The 13929-nt window shown below is 49.4% G+C and overlaps 1 protein-coding gene across 2 annotated transcripts in view; it reads left to right on the top strand.

Annotated features, from left to right (window-relative positions):
• The window catches only part of LOC111846690 (DNA-binding protein RFX7-like), a 26779-nt gene extending 12850 nt beyond the window's left edge, over positions 1-13929 (top strand). The window contains exons 3-9 of one of the 2 annotated variants that reach the window (XM_072698307.1): positions 3008-3093; positions 3296-3418; positions 3683-3802; positions 5227-5308; positions 5733-5940; positions 6674-6996; positions 7188-13929. In XM_072698307.1, coding sequence (XP_072554408.1) covers positions 3008-3093; positions 3296-3418; positions 3683-3802; positions 5227-5308; positions 5733-5940; positions 6674-6996; positions 7188-10487 — 4242 coding nt within the window. In that variant the 3' untranslated portion in view covers positions 10488-13929. The other variant, XM_023817131.2, reaches the window with a different exon arrangement.

Raw genomic sequence — 13929 nt, 5'->3', positions numbered from 1 at the left:
GTGTTGCTAATATAGTGTGTGTCACTATATTTATCCCGTCACCAGCTAATGTATCCGTTATCTTGCTTTGGACGAAAGTCTGTGCTAAGTAAATATAAATGTAGCTGTTTCTGCCAGCCATCCTGCAGCGTCTGCACCTTTAAATGGCCCCTTCCCTTTTTTCTGTTTGTTTATTGCGGCTGCTGCCATTTCTTAATGACATTTACAGTCGTGTTTGGTTGGGGACCTTATGGAGCCGTGTGTGTGTGTTTTTCGGTATCTATCCGTCTGTCCTCTTTTCAGCCATTTGTCCTGAGTTGTCCTGTGACATTTGCTCAGACTTCCCTTTTCATTGAGGAATGAACAGAGGATCATTACACTGTTATTCCTGTCTTCTTTCTTTTGTCTCTCTCTCTTTCTGCCATCCCACATCGTTCAGGACAGTCTGATGTGACTGCCTCTTTAAACAGCCGCGCAGTGTCCGTGGGGGTCGATGAGGAAGTCAGAGACTGAGGCGGGGGTATGGTCTGCGACCTGTCTGCTCTAACTGCGGATGTTGTGGCTTTTGTTGACTCTTTTCTTTTGTACGTGTAACTTTGAAACCAGTTGTGCGCTCACATGGCCGAGGCCTGTCCATTTCTCGCTGTCCCTGTATCCACCCCAGGTACCCTAGAACTTTGGATGTTGAGTGTTTTACCGGACGCGGCTTGCAGGGTGCTCTCTCTTGCTAAGGGAGGTTTTGCTCCACTGATTGATCAGAACCACATTGCCCAGCACTGGTTAGGCTTTCAACCCCAGGCGGGGGACTGTAACGTGACATTAGTTGGGCTGAGGAATTGTGAATGACCCCCATCCCCTGACAGGCTCCTATGTGGCATCAGTGGCCGCCACCACTCTTGAATCTCCCTTTGGTTGTAAAGCCCCTCCCCCTTTGAGCGCTAACCCAGCACCTCCACCCATCTTTATCTTTGATGTTTGAAGGCGATTTTTTAGTTTGCTTACATTTCTTAAATTTGGCCAATAACTAAACTGCTACACTGAGGTGTAGGTTCAGACTTACCTCAGACCTGTGTGGGGGGAAGGAATGTCTGCTGCCACAGTGCCTCTTCTGCATCAGCTGTTGATGTGTTCCAGCCTTTCTGTCCCCCTCCCTCACCCCCTTGCTCTCTCCTCCTCCCCCGCCCACCTGCCTATCTCCCTGTCCACCCCACTATCTGTTTGCCCATTTCTTTCTCTCCTGCCCCCCACCCTGCCCACCTGCCCGTCTCTCTCTCCTGCCCCCCACCCTGCCCGCCTGCCCGTCTCTCTCTCCTGCCCCCCACCCTGCCCACCTGCCCGTCTCTCTCTCCTGCCCCCCACCCTGCCCACCTGCCCGTCTCTCTCTCCTGCCCCCCACCCTGCCCACCTGCCCGTCTCTCTCTCCTGCCCCCCACCCTGCCCACCTGCCTGTCTCTCTCCTGCCCCCCCACCCTGCCCACCTGCCCGTCTCTCTCTCCTGCCCCCCACCCTGCCCACCTGCCCGTCTCGCTCTCCTGCCCCCCACCTGCCCGTCTCTCTCTCCTGCCCCCCGCCTGCCCGTCTCTCTCTCCTGCCCCCCACCCTGCCCACCTGCACGTCTCTCTTTCCTGCCCCCCACCCTGCCCACCTGCCCGTCTCTCTCTCCTGCCCCCCACCCTGCCCGCTTGCCCGTCTCTCTCTCCTGCCCCCCACCCTGCCCGCCTGCCCGTCTCTCTCTCCTGCCCCCCACCCTGCCCGCCTGCCCGTCTCTCTCTCCTGCCCCCCACCCTGCCCGCCTGCCCGTCTGCCCGTCTCTCTCTCCTGCCCCCCACCCTGCCCACCTGCCCATCTCTCTCTCCTGCCCCCCACCCTACCCACCTGCCCGTCTCTCTCTCCTGCCCCCCACCCTGCCCACCTGCCCGTCTCTCTCCTGCCCCCCACCCTGCCCACCTGCCCGTCTCTCTCTCCTGCCCCCCACCCTGCCCACCTGCCCGTCTCTCTCTCCTGCCCCCCACCTGCCCGCCTGCCCGTCTCTCTCTCCTGCCCCCCACCTGCCTGCCTGCCCGTCTCTCTCTCCTGCCCCCCACCCTGCCTGCCTGCCCGTCTCTCTCTCCTGCCCCCCATCCTGCCCGCCTGCCCGTCTCTCTCTCCTGGACAGTTGCAATATGAATAGTCATATTTCCCTTTTTTCAGTGTTTTAAATTTATGAATTAGAATTGCTTCCAAACTGTTGCGCAGTTTTATACAATTAAACATTGGCTAATAGCCTTTTTGAAAAAGTACACCAAGTGGGTCCTTCTGAACTTTGGGTAGCAATCTTGGCTCCTTAACCACTGAACTACTGCTGCTTTATGTTGGGAATCTTCTCTCATTTTTTGCTGGTGTTTCTCTCTGACCGACATCAGAGTAACATCTAAACACAGAGCTTGTGCGTTAACTACACTGTGCCCAAGATGGCAGTTTTGGCTCCATGGATCTCTGGAGACTTGTTAATTCCCATGTCATTAATGACTCTGTGAAATCCTACACTCATTGATGTGAAGATCTATACCAAGACAAACACTTAGCAAACTGCGCAAGAGATCACTTGCTAGGCAATGAGAGAACAGGACAGCTGATTGGTCAGATTTTTGAGGTGTATTAAAGACATGCTTTTGGAGGAGTCCTTCAGAGAGCAGGGTTGTAATTGAATCAGAGAAGTGAGGGAGGGTGTCAGGGGTCGGGAAACCTCAGATAAACATGCATTGCATTGTATGATTGAGGTGGGTGTCGAATTAAAACTCATTCATCCTTCGCCCCCACCTTATTAACGCTGATGGAGCAGATGGTGTTAGTGGTTATGGAGTCCCGCCCACCTGTCATTTGTCAGTGGTGACATTGTCTCCGTACATAAAATCCACATTGGCCCCCTGTGATTACAGAGCAGGGTATGAATTCTTCTTGCTCTAAATGTACCCCCCCCCCCAAGTCCCTCTGCAGATTATAAACAACTAAAACTTGTGCTTAAGAAAATTGCATTTTGTCTTTACAGCAAGATGTTGAGAAGTTTACAGACATTGAAAAACTCTACCTCTACCTGAAGTTGCCTTCTGGTCCCAGCAATGGCAGTGACAAGTGGTAAATATCCCATGAATTGCCGCCGTCTGTCTTGGCCTTTTCCCCAAACTCCCGTCATCATGGATGTGAGAATCTCCACCTCTGCCTGCCCCTCCCCCACCCATCTCCTTTCAGTGTGATGTTGTTAAATATCCCTGGTTTGCTGCGGTATTCAGCCTGTCGCTTTGCTCGCTTGCTCGCTCATGCCCTTATCTTCCTCCAGCGAGCAGACCTCCTTGTTGTCCAGCCGCACGCAGCAGACACACGCCTTCAACTGGATCCAGAATCACTTAGAGGAGCATCCAGACACCTCCCTCCCCAAGCAGGAGGTCTATGATGAGTACAAGTGAGGACTGGCCGGGGGAGGACCTGTCGCTCTTCTTCATCACAGATCGGGTTGAATCGGGTTGAAACCTGCTAAACCACAACTTTCACAAGATGCCTGTCCACTGATGAATTGTAACTGGCATGGGATCTACTTTTAGGAAGCCTTCGAGCTGAACTCCTGAGACATTTAACATTCTGCTAACAATCTGTTAACAGTCCAAACTGAAATGCTGAGCGTGATCTGGTGGCAAAGTGACTCGTATTTTACTGTCCTCTCTTGCAGAAGTTACTGTGACAATCTCGGCTACCATCCTCTCAGTGCTGCCGACTTTGGGAAGATCATGAAAAACGTCTTTCCTAATATGAAGGCGCGACGGCTTGGCATGAGAGGCAAATCCAAATATCCTTTATCCTGATTTGTGGTTCATGGTGATCAGGGGCTTATGAGATGCTGGCCACTGCCTGTCAGTGTGGATGTCTATTGTCTTACCACTCGCTGTAATTTCAGTCTCAAAAATGTTTTGGAAATGCTTGCAGCTGTCCAGAAAGAAAGAAAGCAGTACTGATGTGTGTGCAAATAGGGCTTCTCCGCTATTGACTTAGAGACATGAAAGGGATCATTATTCATGGTTAAGAAAAAAAATGGGAATACAGACCCACCGCAATCTGGAAAAATTGTGTAAACCTTTTTGGTCTCCTTACTTTCCTTGGCGAGTGAAGCGAGCATGCAAGTGGAGTGTAGTGAGGTGAAAATATATGAGAAATGCAAGATATAAAGATCACTGTGAGATATCGCGTGAGAGGCTTCCGTAAACGCGCATGGCATCCTCCAAACCAGCACTCTAGTATATTTAATGCATTTATGAGTTACTAAACTTATTGCGTGTCGTCTGTGGCTTTCCCAAAAACTCCCATTTGATTTCTTATGCCGACCCCACAATATATCAAAACCGCAGTTGGGAAAATCATAATGCAGAAGGTCGACTGTAGTGCTTTACTTTTATTTAGCTGGTTCTATACTAATCTATACTAATCCTTACTTGGTTCTATACTAATCCTTACTGCAGATTATAAGTAGTGCTACTTTTGTTGTATATAATCTTTTACTTAGCACAGTAAATTCAGGGTTTCAGCCTAAGTATATTGAAGTTACTTCTGTCATGGCACACAGACCAGGTAACAGTGCCCTATGGTCACATGTTCAGAACTGGCATGCATTAAGCTGCCATTTAGGATCAGTTTTGAACCCATCAGCCATTGCCAGTGACTCGCACCATGCCCAGCTGCTGTGATGTGCGTGGTCCAGTGTGTCCAGTGTTTGTGCCTGAATCAGCGACTGGTCTAAATGTGCTCACGTGTTCCTCTGAGGTCTCGCTGCAGAGATCTCGCCACCACGGAAACCATGCAGTGATGGTTTCTTCAGCTGTGTTGTGCGATACTCAGATGGGAGGAACATTTATGAAAAGAGCCCCCAGGCACTGTGGCCGGAGGGTTTGGTGACGGACACCAACACCCTGCTTCCCCTGTTGCTGAGAAATACCCCTCCCTCATCCTGGCTTCTCTTTTCGCTAACTGACTGTGGCACCCCTAAACCAGTGGGGCAGCCCTTTAACAAAGGTCAAAGGTCATAAAGAAGTGGCTGTCTCTGGAATAGCACCATGCTAAAATTTTCTATTCGTTTTTTTTTTCTTGGAGAAAGCAGACTTCCTGTGACTACTTGAGTATGACCTGTACAAGTTCTTTGGGTGTGCTTTGAAATCCTAAACGGGAAGTTTCGTGTTTCAGAACTTCAGCATGGTGTGCGGGTCCTTAACTACATCATACATACTGCTATAGTGGATTGAGGAAAAAAGCCATGGTCCATGTGCCATCTCTGCCCAACCTGGATGTGCATAAAACAAGCGATGGGGTAAGTTATAATTTTCTGGCTTCTGTCCCCACTAAAGAAAAGCATGTGCTGCTCTTTGCGTACCTGAGAGCAACGGCTCATGATACTTGATCATCTAGCCCTGGTAGTACGTTGAACGCAACAAGTCAGGGTCATGTTGTGCCAGACTGCAGTAAAGCTGCTCTTGCTAAATTAACTCTATGCCCTGGCTTTCAACCAGCGCTGCCTTGTAAAGGTCAGATGTCCCACTCAGGTCCTCTTCAATAATGGCTTTTGGAATCCAGAATCTGTGTTTTGTGGTAGAACTTAAGATCAGCCTAGGTTAGAAAGCTGAACAGCTTCTGATTGAAGTGTTTGTCACGTAGGAAGTATTGGGAGGAGGGTGTCACTGCTCTCATTGGCTGGTGGAGGCAGCATTGGTATCCTGATTGGCTGTCTTTGTCAGTGTGAGGTGCTGGAGTCCTCGGGGGTGCCCTCTAGTGCTGAGGATGAGGTACGCCTGGCGGCCTGTGGCCTGGTGTGTGAGTGGGCCCAGAAAGTCCTGAGCCAATCGTTTGACTGCGTGGAGGACTTGGCCCGCTACCTTCTCAACAGCCAATACATCAGCACCAAGTCCATGGCGGCCCTCACACTCATGACGGGGACATCCACAGGTATGGGTCGGGCTCTTTCTGAGTAGAGGTCTGGTAGAGAATAAACTGGCATTATTTTAGGCCGGTTTGTAGGGGGAGTCTGGGTTACCTTGTATGAATGAATGGTTACCTTAGGAGATGATTAGGAGGCCAGATTTGAAAGGGCCACAGTGGGCAATTTTAGCCAGGACAACGGAGTACCACCCCTACTATTTCAAGCAGATGCTCAGGGACCTTTTTTGACCTCAGAGAGTCAGGATCTCAGTTTTATATCTCATCGAAGGGTGGCACCATTTTTACGGCACAGTGTCCCCGTCACTGCACTGGGGCATTGGGACCCGCACAGACCACAGGATGGGCCGACCTGCTGGCCACACCAGCACCTCTCCCAGCAGCAATCTAGCTTTCCTTGTCGGTTTCCCATCCAAATACTGGCCAGGCCCAAACCTGCTTAGCTTCAGATGGACAATGAATTCCAGTGTAGGGATTTAGTGTTTCATTGCAGTCGTCCATGAAGAAGTCCAGCGAGAGTCTCCCCTTGTTTTCTCCTCTCGGGGTCACAGGTGGCTTTTAACTGGGGTCTCTCATCTGGTGCTATTAGCTGTGAAAAGAATTAAAACATTTTTTTTATTCTTTTTCTTCTCCTTTTTCGGTTTTTACTGTTCCTAAGCATGCTTTTTTCTGGCTGAGTAAATGTAATTCTTCTTCATGCAGGATTTCAGTGCTGTATCTTCCCCTAATTTGCTGCCCCCAGGTGGGATGAAGACGTCAGTGGAGTCCTGTCCCTTCGTGCCAGTAGATGATAGCAGGTCCTTCCAGCCCCAGGCAAAGACCTTGCCCTCCCCCACCGTTGATGCCAAGCAGCAGCTGCAGCGTAAGATCCAGAAGAAGCAGCAGGAGCAGAAGCTGCACTCGCCGCTGCCGGGAGATGGGCAAACCCCGACCCCAACCCAGGCTCGGAGGGCAGAGGCTGGCATACCCTGCGTGGGGCCCAGCATTTCCTGCGGAAGCCCCGCCCTGCTCTCCCCACAGCCAACCATCGGCATCGTTGTGGCTGCTGTTCCTAGTCCAATCACGGTAAGTCATACGGAGCATCAAGCAAGCGCTGCACAGCAGCCCATGGACGTACCTGTAAATGCTCAACACTTTATATACAAACTAGAACCTCATACATATGAATGTCCAAAAGCCTGGGTATATTGTTCTTCTTGGTTTGTTCTCGCAACCTATCTAAATGCTCGTGGCTTTTTCACTCCCTTTCCATGTAGGGACCAAGGACCAAACAGCTGACCTCTCCCAGCCCCATGGGTGCAGCAGAGAACAAAGTTGTGCCCATGAACTTTCATGTGGTTTCCCAGCCCATCCAGCCAGTAAAGCAGACTGCCAAGGCGTCCTCGAGTGTTTCCGGCAGCCCTGTGTGTGAGCGCATTCCAAACCGCTCCCGCTATCCCCAGATCCTCCCCAAGCCCTCTGCCGCCAGTGCCCTGACGCTGCGCTCCCCCCCGACGCTGCTTATCACCAACAGCCCCATTAAAACTGTGGTGCCCACGTCACACGTGGCCCCCGTCAATGTGGTGAAGATGACGGCCATATCCCTGCCGGCCAGCAGCGGCCCTGGCGGAACAACCTTGCGGCCTGTTTTGACGGGTGTGACCAGCACCGGGCTGGTGGAAGAGCAGCGCCAGCCCCTGCAGACCCACAACAGCAGCCAGCAGAGCCCCTTGCGGTCCCCTGTCGCAACAAAGACTGCATGTTTGCCCACTGCCGCCACCTCCAGCACCAGTGTCAAGATGGAGCTTGAAGCCATAACTGATGATAACCGGGCCCCTATTGCCGAACAGCTGAACACAACTCAGGAAGCAGCCGGTGATCCGGAGGGTGTGAGGGGTGCTAAGCGAAGGGCTGCCAGTGAACCCACACCCTACAGCAAGGGAGCTCTGGGGCCTGATGGGGCAGGCAGAACCTCATGTGGTGAAAAGTTTCCCTTCAGTGCCAACACTGCGGCAGCTTCTGCCAGCAGCAATACCAACAGTAACAAAAGCGAAAATGCTTTATATCTAACGATCTCAAGCCAGAACACCACCATTGCTCTGTCGTCCCACCCCAACACCACTGCCACGTCACCCAAGGAGAGCTCTTTAGGGTCCAGGAGTCTGAGGAAGCGCTCGGGTGCTGGTTTGGAATCAATGCCAGTAAAAAAAGTGTTTATTACCCAGCACCCTGCGAGTGGTGCCGAAAGCCCCAGTGATGCATCAAAGATGGCCCCCCAGCCAGGGACCCCCGCCAGGCCTGAAAGTGCACCAGCAACAACCACTTGTAAAGTGACTGTGAAACTGAACTCCACTGTACCGACTCGAATTCTCGCTCGCTCTGATTCGCCCCTTGGAAATCCCAGCATCTTCCAGACTGTTGCAAAACTGCAGGCCAGCCCGCAGCTGAGAGGGGAAGGGCTGCCTTCGAAGAGCGAGGACAGTGGCCTTACTCCCAGAGCCATTGCCAGCACCTCCAGTCAAGCACTGTTGAAAGAAATTGCCAGTAGTTCATCAGCCATGCAAACCAGTTTGGCCTTAACAGACACCTCCATCATGGATGAGTTGAAGAACCCCATTTGGGAAGAAGGACGGCTGGGTTGTCTTCAGCAGCAGGCTTTTGTGCATCAGATGCTGGACCATAGGTCTACACCAGTGATGGGCCAGCTGCCCATGGAGCCCCAGGCCCCTCCCTCAAATGAGCTGACACTCCACCCGGATGTTGAATTTACTGGGCACCAGCCCAGTGTGGATTATTTCCCATTCAATGATGATGACATGACCCAGGACAGCATTGTGGAAGAGCTAGTACAGATGGAGGAGCAGATGAAGCTGAACAGCCTGCGGTCGTATGGCAGCTGTGTCGATGCATCTCTGCAGAGCCAGTCAGCAGCAGGGCCGGGTCCTGTCCTGTCCTGTCATCAGACGGACGTTGCTTTTTATCACTCTCTTCACAGCAGCACCACTCCCACCCTCACACCTACACCGACTCCTACGTCGGAGATGATGGCAGCGGGGCCTGGCTTGACCCGGGAGAGCCCTTGTTCTCGGCTGGCACCCGCCACTCCCGTGGATGGGGCTCTGGGCAGTAATCGGCACACCCCTGTCGGCACCCCACACTCGAACTGCAGCACTAGTGTCCCCCCAAGTCCAGTGGATTCCTGTCGGAATCCCTTCGCCTTCACACCCATTAACTCCAGTATTATCGGCTACCACAATGCCAGTATCGTTTCAAGCAGTCCGCGCAAGCCAATGCAGAGGCCCACGGCTACTCACCCCGACAAGGCCAAGCTGGAGTGGATCAATAACGGGTATAACAGTGATGGAGGTACCTCAGCCATCTCCAACAATGGCATCAGCATCCTCTCAAACTACCAGAACTTGGTGGAGGACCAGTTCCGTAAACCGCACGCCTTTGCCATCCCTGGCCAGTCACATCAATCACAAGCCAGGCATGATACCAACTTTGGCCGTCTGACACCTGTTTCCCCGGTTCAGCAACAGGCCACTGTTGTGACAAAGGAGGAAGGCTTCGCAGTTCCTGCTCCTCTGGATAACAAAGTCATGGTGTCATCAGCCGGTGGCACCTTCCGCTGTCGAAGTGTGAGCCCGGCGGTACGGCAGCGGAATATGAGCGGGAGCACGGTCCACACCAGCATCTCTGGCTCCATGCTCTCCCAGTTCAACTCACCTGTGACCCCTGAGGTGCTCAACATTTTTGCTAACAGCTGCCCAAACATGGACAGTAGTAACATGGCCCAGAGGAGCCAGTCGGTCCCACTTAATGTGATGATGCAGACTGAGATGCTGCCAGTGCAGACCACTAACAACAGCACGAAGATCACAAGCGTGCTGCTGAGCAAGATGGATCCTGATGGCGATGATGCTGTCCGGGGTTTGGGTGTCAACAACATGCCTTCCAACTATACAGCCCGTATGAACCTCACCCAGATCCTGGAGACCACCAGCACTTTCCAAGGTGGCACTGGCCATCAGAGCCTCCTCAACACGAATGCCAACCACAATCCCAGCCAGTTCCAGAAGCCTAGTTACCTCATGAAGAACGCCAGGAACGAACAGATGAGCTTATACTCCAGAGGTAGCCAGGCACAAGTGAGTCCTGAAGAGCAGCAACCAGAACTGCAACAGGGGCAGCCTCTGCAAAATGAGCAAACCCAGCTAGAGGCCACATCTGAAAGCCAGCAGCCTCTGGATTTTGACAGCACTGTCAAGGACCTTCTAGGGGATGATGCATTGAACCCTGGTTCCCAGCTGACGGGGCAGATGGTCTCTGAACTCACTTCTGTGGCATCTGATTTCTCTAGTGATATCAGATTGACCTCTGAACTCTCCAGTAGCATCAATGACCTGGACACTAATTTACTTTTTGACCCCAGTCAGCAGCAGGGACAGTATGAAGATTCTACACTGGAGGAACTGAAAAACGATCCCCTTTTTCAGCAGATCTGCACTGAGAACTCTGTTAACTTTGATTGGCTGGAGAGTAAAGACCAACACACAGTGGAAATGTTGGGTTGATGCTTGGTTTATTTTATTTTTAGGTCTTTTTTTGTTTTTCCTGATCTTTGGTAACAGTTATAGAGCACACTGCAACAACACTCTGCACACCAGTGAGACACAACAGCCAGATCTCAGATTGTTGTTCTGATCAGTGAATGACATTGCTGTCCTGGAGATATGTTGCAGGAGTTAAGTGCAGTTTCCCACTCCTTTTTCACTTTCTTATTTCTTTCTATTCTTTCCACCTTGGAAGGAACCGTATGTCTCTGCAGTATTTTAAACAAATCTTCAAGCTGGTCAGACTGTTACTCGGACGTCTGACGTATCGGTGAGTTGCAGAAGCATCAGACAGAACCCAGTGGCTCTAACTGAGGGAGCGACTTAAACTGAAACCTCATATAGGGGAAACGGAATCAGTTTTTACATATGTTAAAACCATAGCTTCTCTCGTTGCGTCAGTTTCTCGGTTGAAAGGCTGCCATCAGAATGCAGGAAGACACTCCCTCGCTAGAGTTCTCACATCCGTGCAGAAGAGAGAAAAAAGCTAGGTGCTTCACGGGAGGAGCATATCAAAATAAGTGACAATATTGTGTGGTGGCTTAGTCATAGGTAGTTTGTTGTAACATTACTGTGTTTTCAAAAGGGAAGAGCTTGTTTCCCCCTCCTAAACATTTGGGAATCTGCTGTGAGGCCCTGTAGGTGATAGATGCCTTCTGTGGAGCCATGACTGCAGACTCTGCAGACCTAAAGGTCGAGGGTCACATGCGTTGTTGGGTGTGCAAGCCGAAACCTCCACAAGTCTCAGTGATAGACGGTGGCTAGAATCTGCAATGAGATGCAGGCTGCTTGTTTTATGCGTGTTAACTGAATGGTTAACTAGGGAAGGAATTTCTGTGACTTCACGTCGGTGTACCTGGTGTGAGGGATACAGCTTAGTGTTTTTTTTTTTATTTTAGTTTTTTTTTTTATATAAAAATGCAAATGCTATACATACTATTTGGGGAATCAAAGTGTGTTCAGTAGCCCAGCTTGTAAACAAGTGGTTTGGCTGTTGTACGATAGAAAAAAATATTAGATGTTGCCCACTTGGCACCAGAGAGGCTTTATGGAGGCCAAAGCACATGCTGTCTATGACGGAGGTAATTGGGGATAAGCAATGTAAAATGTCCTCTCCTTCTTTGGTGGACAGTTAATTTCTTGATGACTTTGTATCTATGCAGGTCTGTGTGACAGATGAAAGCCCCTCTAATTCCTGTCAGATGGTGGCTTTATGGGTCTTGAATGTTTATCTTCAGCGTTTTACCGCATGATCCATTGGTCTAAGTTATTACAGAATGGTCTGTAAGAATTCAATTCCAGATCTATGTAGAGATTATTGCAAAATTATAAAGGTTGCAAAAAGGTTTATGGTACAGAATGTGTCCCGGGTCTACATGGGTGTGAAAGGCAATAGAATTCAGAGAAATCAGTTGGTGTTACATAAACATTTCATGTTCGGGGGGGCAGTTGGCTGAAATTCAGAGCAAACAGACAATCCACTGCTTTTCTGATCCATCAATCAGCTCATTTCAAGGAGCCTGTTTTTCCATTATTTTTTTTTCCTTTTTTAAAAAGGAAACCAAGTTAATGATACAAAAGTGAAACATTTCGGATGAGGGCAGCATCGGTCGTAGTGCTGCCCAGTCGACCCTCAGCTTCTTTAGCCCGCAGTCAGTCTTGCGATTGGTTGCACAGTTGCTTGTCTCATGCATGGGTGGCACCGTGTAGAGTAGGCAGTTTTGGTGTAAAGAGCAGAAGCTCACATTTTGAGATTCCAGTTACTTTGGCCAAAGCGGGGGGGAGGGGGGATCTGTGAAATGGGACTAGGTGCTCTGAGTCCTGCGGTCGCATGGGGTCGGCAGTGGACAGATGCTGCCTTAGTGGCATTTAATGAGAATCAGCCTTATGTTGTTACCAAAGAAAAGCTGTTCAAATCAGCATGACAAAATGAAATTTTGTTAATTACATTGACCCTCCCACCCAAAATGCATGTTTTAAGGTTTGCAGGTTTCTAAACCTTTGATAGGCACGGTTGTGGTGGAGACTTCACTGTGTCAGAGGAAGGGGAGGCCGGACGGTTTGACTCTGTGGGGCTGAGATGGTTAAGCATGACAGCTCCTCTGTAGCACTGGGAACCAGGATTTTATAGGCAAGCTGACAAGCCCACACTACTCTTATGGTTTATGAAAACATGTAGCAAGACAGACGTTGCGCAAATTTTGTCGACTGTTGCTTTAATTCGTGCTATTCCTTGTTGAAGCTCTCTTTGTAAATACCACTGGTAAGAAAATCCAGTCTTGCAGGACACTGTGGCGTTATGAAGTCGTCTGCATTCAGAATCATCTGTGCACCTTCCAAAAATATTACTCTGTCGAATGAGCTGGGTGACTCGCTCCTGGCTTTTTTGCACCTTTACTTGGAAATGTCCTCCCTCCACCCACCCCCCAAAATCCTGTAAAAATATGTCTTCTGCCCCAATATCAGGGCTGTGCTCTGGACTGAAGACAATAGCCTGACAACTGTGGAAAGAAGCAGCTTTAGGTCAGATTAGGCTGCACATCTTTCTGTGCTGGAGTGTGGCAGCAGACACTGGAAAATCACTTCAGATCTAATTGCGCTTCAAGAGGTTCACACTATTGCACTAAACTTTTTAATGAACCAGGGCATCATTTTTTAGGACAAATGCAACAACTGAAGCCCGCAGAAAAAGTATTTTTTATAACAAGCTTAAAAAATTTGAAAATGACGTTTATATATCTTGTGTAGCAATGTGCTTTAATCTCAGTGAGATAAGTCCTTCACTCGTTCTCATACATGAGAATATAAACTCGATTTAAAATTTTTAAAAAATAAGGTATTAGACATTTCCTTAACCGTGTTGATAAATAATTATTGATGTGCATGTATGTCCGTTCTCTTGTACAGAATATTGTTTGTAACCACTTTCTTTGCCTGTAATGAGTGGTTCTGTCAACCACAAAGGTATAGCTAACTCAAAAAAATCTGTTCTTTGATGTTTACTAATATCAGTTCTTGTTCTGTTAATGCCTATTTGCTTTTTAGTGTTTTAATGAAAAGGATGTTTTTATGGCAAAGTTCAAGGTATTTTTTTTCCTGGAGAAACCATTAAATAAGCACTGATGTCTGGACTATGAAGAAAATACTCTGTTTGTGCTACTCCTATGCTGTCCGACTCTGACCCGCTAGTACCTCCACACAGCCCTTCCATTTGACATGTAGAACTTCACACCATGTTGTCAGTGTTGTCGGGGATACAGCAGACCGTAGTCTGGTGATTTTTTTCAATGGCATTTCAGCAATGTTTCTCTTTGATTTCTTTTTTTTTTTTTTAACGGCAAGTGCTCACAGATGTTGAGATTTTTAAAAGTGGTTTTAAAAACCAATAAATTTTTTAAAATAA

This window comes from Paramormyrops kingsleyae, chromosome 13 (assembly GCF_048594095.1).
Source record: "Paramormyrops kingsleyae isolate MSU_618 chromosome 13, PKINGS_0.4, whole genome shotgun sequence".
NCBI lineage: Eukaryota > Metazoa > Chordata > Actinopteri > Osteoglossiformes > Mormyridae > Paramormyrops > Paramormyrops kingsleyae.
This window is presented reverse-complemented; position numbering and strand designations above follow the sequence as displayed.